At 61.9% G+C, this 9,289-nt stretch overlaps 1 protein-coding gene across 2 annotated transcripts; it reads left to right on the plus strand.

Moving 5' to 3' along the window:
* Positions 1–1,956: 1,956 nt before the first annotated feature.
* Positions 1,957–9,001, plus strand: LOC142827963 (C-type lectin lectoxin-Thr1-like). 2 transcript variants are annotated; one of them, XM_075924733.2, is made up of 6 exons: positions 1,957–2,107; positions 3,189–3,267; positions 4,629–4,762; positions 5,981–6,118; positions 7,575–7,689; positions 8,645–9,001. In XM_075924733.2, the coding sequence occupies exons 2-6, from the start codon at positions 3,201–3,203 to the stop codon at positions 8,710–8,712; spliced, it is 522 nt and encodes a 173-aa protein (XP_075780848.2). In that variant the 5' UTR covers positions 1,957–2,107; positions 3,189–3,200; the 3' UTR covers positions 8,713–9,001. The 2 variants fall into 2 exon arrangements, with proteins under 2 accessions (XP_075780848.2, XP_089634018.1); XM_089777892.1 differs by having other exon boundaries at positions 1,970–2,107; positions 4,626–4,762.
* The last annotated feature ends 288 nt before the right edge of the window (positions 9,002–9,289 follow it).

Raw genomic sequence — 9,289 nt, forward strand, 5'->3', positions numbered from 1 at the left:
GCCCCCCTCCTGGCGCTGCTGAGAAAAGCTGCGGTGGGGCTTTGTTTGAACCGCCGTGAGCCTTCCCATGCTGCCCCCGCCCCCAGGGGTGTGGCCGGTGGGAGCTGCCTGTTATCAACTGGCACCTTGCAAAGCCCCCTGCTCCCTCCCCTCAGGCTTGTAGCTGCTCAAAAATCACCTGGCCCCTGGGCCAGGGCAGGCAGGGGGTCTGCTTGAGAAGGCTGCTGGCTGGGAGTCAAGTAGGTAAGGCTCCCAGCCAGAGCCTGCCTCTAGCATCCCAACCCTTTGCCCCCACCCCACATAACCCCAAACCTCTGCCCTCTCTTACCCCCATAGCCCACCCCAGATCTTGCACCCCAATCCCCTACCCCAGGTCACAACCCAAACCCTTGCACCTCCTCCTGCACCCCAGTTCCCTGCTCCAGGTCACAACCCAAATCGTCCGCTCCCAAACCGTCTGCCACCCTCCTGCACTCATATCTCTTCCTAGGTCCTGCACCAGGGTTCCCTCTAACATTTTCAATCCATGAGCGGAGCGGGTTTTGTCTTGTGCACCAATACTGAGGTCATGGGCGCTTGTTCATCCCCCGCCACCCATAATAGCCAGATGATTCATTTATATAATTAAAATGTGATGGAAGGAAGAACACAAACACAGGGATCGTTAACAAGGTGCAGGACTTTCAATGTTTAGTTAATATGAAGTCAAATCAAAAGAAAACGCTGCCGAGTTGTCAGCGCGGTCGAAGAGCCGCAAAGCTGCTCTGAATCTGCTCTGTCCACACTTCCAGGGGACTCCTAGGGGGCCAAGAAGAGCCAACGGCAGCATTGCTCAGACTGTGGCAGCGGTGGCGCGAGCTCCAGGCCGGTTGGAGTCACTGAGGGGACGTCTGCACTGCGGCGCTATTTCGGGATACTTCCCGAACCCCCAGAGAGCGTATTCTGCGTCTTAACAGCGCCCGGTATTGGGAAATACCCTCCGAAGTAACTGGTGCGCTGTTCCGACGTCCCTGTAAGCCTCGTTCCATGAGGAGGAAGGGACGATTCGGAATAGCGCTCTATTTCGAAACGCGCTCGAAACGAGCTAGGCCATTTGCAGAGCCTCACTGGAGGGGTGCGTGGGAGGGTGGGGGACGGAGGTAAGGGTTTGCAGAGCCTCACTGGGGGGGGGGCATGGTAGCTTGGTTGCGTGTGAGTAGAAAGTTGGCAACCTTAGGCAGGCTCTGGGCCACTGCATCTTCACTGCTTATTTCTGTTCTTCCATAGAAGCAACAGCAGGCCTGGTTATATTTTCCTGAGCTACACACCCTTGGGCCTGCCGTCCAGCCAAACCCCTAGGCCTGGTCTCCACTACCAAATTTTGTCACCCAAACCTGCCTTCAGCAACAAAACAGGGGGACCGTTCGCACTGCGATTCGATTGCTGTTGGGGAAATGGCCGGTTTTGGCGACAAAATACTTCCACCCTACGAGAGAATTTTTTTCTTTTCCACTCCCTTTATTGTCGACGGAGAGCCAGTGTGGCGTCCGCTGTTTGTTTCGTGGGGAGAATTGGTTTCTGCCAGTATCCCACAATGCCTGCCTGAGCCCTCTGCTCAGTGTTCTGTGACCTCTGCTGCCCTGCAGGCCTGTGCCCCTCCTCCCCTTTCAAAGCGCCAGGAAGTATCAGTAATGGCCAGTAACTACCATTCCCCATGCTGTACTGTACCCCCTGGGGTCTGATGCAAGTAACCCCAATAGGTCTGACCAGATAGTCCCCACTGGGGTCTGACCCCAGTCACCCCAATAGCACTGCCCCATGTATCTCAACACTGTCAGGGGGAGATAGGAGGACCAGCTTTCACTGTTTCTCTTGGCTGAGCCCTGACAAGCACGTCCGCCTGGCCACAGCCCAGTTGGCGGGTGGATTGTGGCTCCTCTTATCTCTGCTTGTGTAGGCAGGACGTGACTGTATCTGCCATCTTCACAGATTTACATGTTCACTATTGATAACTGCTCCCCTCTCGGCCCCTCCCCGACTGGTCTATAAATGCCCAGGCAGGGCCAGTGCCCCTTCAGGCTGCACTTGGACCGACCCGGCACCAGAGCAGCTCCCCAGCAACAATCAGGTGAGTCCCCGGCTCCCTCCCGCGTCTCCCCCCTGCGCTGGTGGCTGGAGGCAGTGGGGCCATTGCTGGGCTGGTGCCTTGTGTGTGCCAGGAACCCCTCTGGGTCTCACTGCTTCCCGTGAACAGCGAGGCCCAGCCCCTGGCCCCGTGCCCAGTCCCTGCTGGACCAGCGCTCCGCAGGGCGGCTCCCCCGTTGGGCCCTTCTCCCCGTCACGGTGCCAGGGGGATCCAGCCCCTCCCCGGGGCGCAGCAACTATCCCCCCTCCGCTCTCCTTCCCCACACACACATGGTGTCGGCTTCCCACACACTCAGGGTCCATGGGGGAAATGAGTGTGGTTCACACACTGTGAGGGGGAAAAGGCCCCGGGGGGGGGGGTCAGTGGGTGTTTGGTGCCCCGGGCGCTGGGTGGAGACAAGAGGCTCTGTGCTCCCGGCACTCACCCCGCTCTCTGGCCAGAGGACTGTGGCCGAGGGGCTGCCCCTGCTGCTGCCATTCCAGCCATGTGCACACAGACCGGCCCCCCGCCTGGCCCTGGGGCCCTTCCAAACTCCTCCCTCCCGCCGCCTGCTCCCCCCTCCCGGTCCCATGGGGGGGGCTGTGTGGGGCCCTGCCAGCCCAGCACTGGGGGAGGGGCAGCGGGGGATGGCAAATGCCCCTTCTGAGAATCACTGTGCTGAGGATCCGGTTCCTGGGGCCCCTGAGTGATCCCGGCCTCCCTGCTGCCCTCTGGGGTCCCCCCCTGCAGCCCTGGTGTGGGGGTCCCTGGCCGTGCGGCTTGCAGAGCCCAGGCCCTGCGGAGCTGGGACCCGGCTCCCTGCTGGGTGTCCGGTTCTGTCCCTGGGGCGCGGCTCAGCGAGGGGGAGAACCAAAGGGCCCTTTGGAGCCAGGGAGACGGGCTCTGAGCAGGGACCCCGAGGCTGGGGGCTGGGATCCCTCTGGGGCCCTTCAGCCTGGCCAGGCTCCTTAGCGCACAGCCCCCCCCAGAACCCTCCCCGGGAAATGCCCCATGGGGGGGGTGGAGTTTTTCCAGGGGGGTGTCAGGCTCCCCCGCCCATCCCCCTTGTGTGTTTTCTCCCCAGGGAAGCGAGACGATGGGCCCAGTCGCCTTCTTCAGCCTCTGCCTCCTCGGCTGCCTGATCTTTAACCCCTCGCTGGAAGGTGAGTCCCTGCCCGGCCCCTCGGCCTGGATACCCCAGGCTCTGTTTGCCCCCATGGGACGTGAAGTCATTTCACCCAGGGGGCCCAGCCCCACCGTGGGGGAGCAGCCACCAGAGCTGGGTCCCCCGAGATCCTGCCCCACCCGACCCATCGATCCAGACCCCGGCCAGCAGCTCAGCCCCTGCGTGGGGAGAATGCGCCGTTGCACCTTTAATATCGTCTCTTGGAGACACGGCCAGCTCTGCGGAACTCCCTTTTCTCCTCGACTTTCCTCCCATGAGCCCTCACCGGCCAGTTCTGAGCTTATTAAATAACCCTCGTTCAATGCCATTGCTGTGGCTGCCGATGCTCACTCCTTCCCTTCCCTCCTTCTGTGCGTTCAGGGGCACTTTCTCCTCGCTGCCTTAAAACCTCAGATCCACAACCAATTTCTCCTTGTGAGTCAGAATTAGCCCTGAGGTGACTGTTCCCCTCGGACCTTCTTCCCCTTCGCTCCTCATACGGCCCAAGGACATTGTGAAATGTTCACGTTTTCCCAACCAAGAGCCGGGAAACTGGAGTCCCCCCATTCCGACCGGCTCCTCTGCTTTCTATTGATAGGATATTTCTGTGAATATTTCTATAGTTTCTCCTGGAAATACCTCCTGTGGGAGTTGGCATCACTGCTGTCACAGTTTCCCCCTCTTTTTAAGGAGCTCCTCCTTGCATTGGTGTGCAGACGTCTGAGAGGCCGTTCCCGCACGGTTCTCCCTCCTGTTGCTCCCTCCTTCCCCTCCTCCCCTTCTCCAGCTTTTGCAGTTTTCTGTTTCCCACCCCACACGTACCCTCTGTTAAGGTCACCTCTGGGATTTTGCCACCTGCCTCTTTTCAACCTAGTTTCAAGCCCCGTCCCTAGGTTGGCAAACGAGCACGTGGGGTCCCTTCAGCCTGTGCTGTACCCCTGTGCCCCAACTTCCCTTCTGCTCCCTGCCCCACCAGTGTCGCCCTGACACCCAGTGCTCCCCACCCTCACCCCACAGTCCCTGTTTACTCTGACTCCACCGCCTTGCTTCCCCTTTGTGTCGACCTCCCCAGCGCCCTGGCACAGAAGACAGGAGGTGGCCATATTCCTTGATGATACCCCAGGGCATGTCCCCTGGGGGAGGGGACACCGGTCATTGTCGGTAGCGCAGCCTCACTGCCACAGGGAATGGGGGCGAGGGGAGGCAGCTCTTTTAGCTGAGGGGTTTCAGCCCTGCTGAAAGCAACAGGAGAGAGGGGCCATTTTGGAAAGGGTGAAGTTTGACAGCGTTTTTGGAAGTCTGGAGAAGCTGGACGGGCGGGTACTGACAGCTCCGCGCCCTCTCCCCCCTCCACAGCAGCCTCTCCCCGACGTGAGCGCTCTCTCTGGCCTGGATCGGGGATAAAAGCTGCAGCCTGTCGCCGTGGCTGGTTCCGCTACAGAGACCACTGCTTTAAATTCTTCCCTGAGCAGGTGACCTGGTCAGCGGCTGAGGTAGGAGGCTCTTCTGCAGGATCCATGGGGCGGGGCAGGTTAGTGGGCAGGAGCTGAAGGGGTCTGGTGGCTGGTTCTGGGAGTGGGGGTTGAAGAGGTGGGGGGGCCGAGATGAATTGTTTGGGGCCCGGCCATGGGGCTCAGGATCAGGCTCCGAGAGGGGACTCTCTCTCCTCTCATCGGCCCCTGCCCCACTGCAGCCTGGAGGGGCAAGGTCCCACACCAGGGCAATGTAGGGTTACCAGGTAGGCTTAAAAAAATATCAGACACACACCATGGCGGGGGAGGGCGGCTGGGAGGGGAGCGGTGCTGGCCAGGAGGAAGGGGGGGGCAGGAAGAAGAAGAGGGACTGGGAAGCAGAGCTGGTGGGGAGGGGTTGGGGGCTGGCCGGAGGAGATGAGGGGAGAGGCGGCCTATGGGAAGCAGAGCTGGTCTTGGGGGGACGGAGTCAGGGGCTGGCTGGGTGAGATCGGGGGAGGCGGCTGATGGGAAGCAGAGCTGGTCGGTGGGGTCAGCGGGTCGGGGGGAGTGGGGCTGGTCGGGGAGTATCGGGGGGGGTGGCCAGCGGGAGTGGGGCTGGCCGGGGGAGCTCAGGAGGAGGAGGAGAGAACAGGCTGCCGGATGCAGCGCTGGCGGGGGAGCAGTGGGGCTGGCCGGGGAAGATCAACCGGCTGGCAGGAGGTAGAGCTGGTGGGGGCGGGGTTTGGGCACAGCGGGGTTGGCTGGGGAAGGTTGGGAGGAGAAGTGGGGGAGACCCAACCGGCCGGCCCCGAGGGGACGGGGCGGGCGCAAATCGTCCAGCGGGGAGCAGGACTGACCCGGGCAGTGCAGATCCCTGGGCGGTCTCGTCCCCCGCACGGTCCAGCGAAGCGCGAGTCAGTCCGGCTGCGGCTCCCCCAGGTGCTTGACCAGCGCGCAGGAGCACGGACCGGGCTGCCCCTCCTCCTCACACGCAATCAGGGCCCCCAGCGCCAATCAGCCCCCACCTCCCAGCCCCTCCCCTCGCCCCCGCCAGGCTTCTGGGCACCCAGCCGGAAAGCCAGGAAATACCGGACATTGCACATTGCACATTGCACAGGTCTGGTATTTTCTGAATTTTTTTACCAGACAGAGCCCAAAAAAACCAGATTGTCCAGTAGAAAACCAGCTCCCTGGCAACCCTAGGGCAATGAGCATCCTCCCCCAGAGTGACAGGCCTGGCCCATGTCCCTGCTGCAGGTGCAGTGTCAGCGTCACCACCCGGGCGCCCATCTGGCCTCCATCCTCAGTGACGCAGAAAGGGACAGAGTGGCCGACTACGTCACCAAGTCGACCCCCAAGAATCATGTCTGGATCGGACTCCACAACCCCAACAAGGTGAGCGCCCGGCCCGGCTTGGCCTCTGGCAGCTGCCCCGCCCCACGGCTCTGGCTCCCAGGGGCTGGGCACATCCCAAACCCCACGATCCCTTCTTGTGGCTACCAGGGTCTCCCTCCCCCACTCACGGGCACCAGTGTGTCCCCTCTGCACTGCCCCTGTCTCCCCTGCCCCCTGCCCCCTTTCCATCCCCATCCTACTGTAACCTCCCCCTCCCCTCTGGCTTCTGCCCCCCAAACAGAGCCTAGACCTGGTCCCCCCAACCTCAGGCTGACCTTTGACCTGCACCTGCCTCCTCAACTACTGCCCCGTCTCCCTTCCCCCTCCCAGCCCCTACCAAGCCCCCCCACTGTGCCCAGTAGCCCCCTCCCTTCGCCCTCCCAGCCCACACACTGTGCCGAGCCCTCTCCCTCCCTCCCACAGCCTGTCTCCCATCCCCACCCCACGTTTTCCAGCCGCTTTTCCCTGCCCAAGACTTGAGCCTCGGAACACCCCCGACTGCTGGTCCCTCCCTTGGCCTGGGGGTTCCCGCCCTGGCCTGGTTCTCTGTAGGGGAGCCCCAGCTCCACCGGGCAGGGAGGGGCAGGGGGACCCATCACCAGCCAGGAAGGAGCTCAGGCAAGAACCTCTGGGGGGGGGGCACTGAGCCAGCCTGGGATCTGGCCGGCAGCCCCCCCCCACAGTTCCCCTGGGTAACCACATCGACCGGCATCCGAGCTCTGCTCCATCCGTTTCCCACCCCTGCTCAGCGTGGTGCTGGGCCAGTGGGGGGCTCCTGGGCAGCTCCCGCAGACTCGGGCCTTGGCTCCCTGCCCCAGAGCAGAGTCTGGGCCGGGCCCCATGCGGGAGGGGGAGGCGCTGTGAGCCGTTCTCCAGCCTGCTCAGCCATCCAGCTCCCCTTCCCCCGGCACTGCATGGAGCTAGTTCTGTGCCCCCCAAACCCAGCCAGTCCCCCTGAGCGCTGAGACCAGGCCAGAGCCAGGCCCCTAAAGTGACCGGCCCCTTGTCCCCTGCTCTGAGTGTCCGGAGCTCCCGGTCCTGCTGCCTTGGGGCCAGGCTGGCGCTGAGCCCTCGAGAGGGAAACGGCCCCGAGTCCCCTCCCCCGACCCCCAGCGTCTCCATCACAGACACACGTCGATTTTGCTCCCACCGGCTGAGACCAGCACAGGAAGCCCCCTGCCCCCTGGCGGGCCCTGGCCCCTGGGGACTGGCCCCCCCGAGTGACTGCAGCTTGGGGCGGGGATTTGGTCCGTCGGCGAAGGGCTTGGGGGGCAGAAGGGAAAGTTGAGGGGCTGAGCGTTACTGTGACGTCCGTGTCTCTGGGCTGCCCCTTCCCCCGCCCTCGCCCCGGGCTGAGCAGGGCCCTGCTGTATGCGGGTTTGGTGTGTCTATGGTGCCGCATCACCAGGGTCTCTTCTGCCCGGCTCCCCACAACCTTTCTCCCCTGGCTCCGCAGGACAAGACCTGGGTGTGGACAGATGGCTCCGTCTATTGCTACAATGCTTGGAATGTCGGGGAACCAAACAACAGTGGAAGCAGGGAGTACTGTGTCGAGCTGTGGACTTCCACTGGTAAGGCAGAGTCTCAAACACACCTGCACCCAGAAAGGAGCCCCACCAGGACCCTGTGCACACCACACAGCCCGCCGAGGGCCTGGCCTCCTGTCCCGTCTCCCTGCCTCTCCCCCGGCTCCCCCAGCTGATCTCTGTGACACAGGAAATGTCTGTTTCCATGGTAGCATCTCTAAGGTCCAAGTACCCACATCCAACTAGTCTTCCCTCTAATTCACCGTCCATGTGCCTCCCAGCCCTGGCCGGTCCTACTTGTCACTGGCCAACTGCTCCCACACGCCCGGACAAGTTCACTCCCAGCCGTTTGGCCTGGGATTGTTTAACCCCTTTCTGGCCACGGCTCACCCGTCCGGGAGAGGGGCTGTTCTAATCCCATCACTTCACATCAACAAGTGCCACACGGCTGCCAAAAACAGAAAACCTCCTTCTGGGCGGCATGAACCGGAGTGTTGGGAGCCAGACCCGAGAAGCGATTCTTCTGCTCTGCTCTGCCCCACATTGGCCTCAGCTGGAATAGTGTGTCCAGTTCTGGCACCACATTGCAGGGAAAATATGGACAAACTGGAGAAGGTCCAGAGCAATGAAACTGATGAACCTTCTCGAACACATGAGCGGGGAGGGAAGGTTGACAAAATGGGGTTTGTTCCTTGTGGAGAGGAGAAGACGGAGAGGGGGCAGGAGAGCAGCTTCCAAATACCTAAAGGGGGTTGCAAGGAGCAGGGAGAAAACTTGTCCCCAGTAACCTCTGGTGGCAGGACAAGAAGCAAAGGGTTTGAATTGCAGCAAGAGACGCTCGGGCTGGACAATAAGAAAAACTTTGTCAGAGGCTGGGAATGGGTGACACTGTCGTGGGGTCGTCTCTCCGCACGATGCCATCGGGGGAGGGGGCACTGCCAGGGCAGGCACCACCCACTTGCCCTTCCCCCATCCCACTGATTTCTGTCTTGCCTTCTAGGTTATAAGAAATGGAACGATGTTTTCTGTGATATGAAAAGGCCCTACCTTTGCAAGTACAGATTCTAGCGAGGGGGCCACTCGCCTGCGCCCGATGGGGAGCTCAGCGCCTGGGCTGCAAAGAACCGGGCCCCTGGCGCACAATCAGGCAACGTCCCAGACTTTCGGCTGCTTTTCTGCATCAGGGGCCAGTCCTGTCCCACCCTGAGGGACTGACTCTCAGGTTCCCAGCTGCAAACTGCCTCCCCCCCTCAGTGTCTCTGTACTAGCTACAGCCCTGCTCCCTCCCTCTCTCCCCCTCCACGGCTGCAGCCGCTACAGCAATAAACTCTCCTGAGCATGCAGGTCTGTGTGTGTCTCCTCTGCCCCATACGTGGCCCCACTCGAGGGGAGGGAGGGGACCCCTGAGGGAGGCAGGTTGGGCCTAGGCTTAGGGGCAGGACTGGGTCTCCACCCAGAGCACTAATGGAGGCATGATACGGCCCCGGGCTGAGAGCGGATCCATGTCAGCCCCCAACAACTGCGCCCGCTGGATACCGCATCCCCATGGACTGTTGCTTCGTGAGATCTCTCTGGTAGCCGGGTCAGAAGTCCTGTCCCTGGCCACACAGATCTGCACAGTTCACCCTTTAAGCTGAATTTCAAG

Source organism: Pelodiscus sinensis, chromosome 1, assembly GCF_052426305.1.
Source record: "Pelodiscus sinensis isolate ZL-2025 chromosome 1, ASM5242630v1, whole genome shotgun sequence".
NCBI lineage: Eukaryota > Metazoa > Chordata > Testudines > Trionychidae > Pelodiscus > Pelodiscus sinensis.

Bases quoted from the DNA above. Each gene is read 5' to 3' on its own strand.
- LOC142827963 (XM_089777892.1), top strand. From the start codon at position 3,201: ATGGGCCCAGTCGCCTTCTTCAGCCTCTGCCTCCTCGGCTGCCTGATC. The intron at 6,119-7,574 runs GTGAGCGCCCGG...CTGGCTCCGCAG, and splicing joins GACTCCACAACCCCAACAAG to GACAAGACCTGGGTGTGGAC. The intron at 7,690-8,644 runs GTAAGGCAGAGT...CTTGCCTTCTAG, and splicing joins CGAGCTGTGGACTTCCACTG to GTTATAAGAAATGGAACGAT.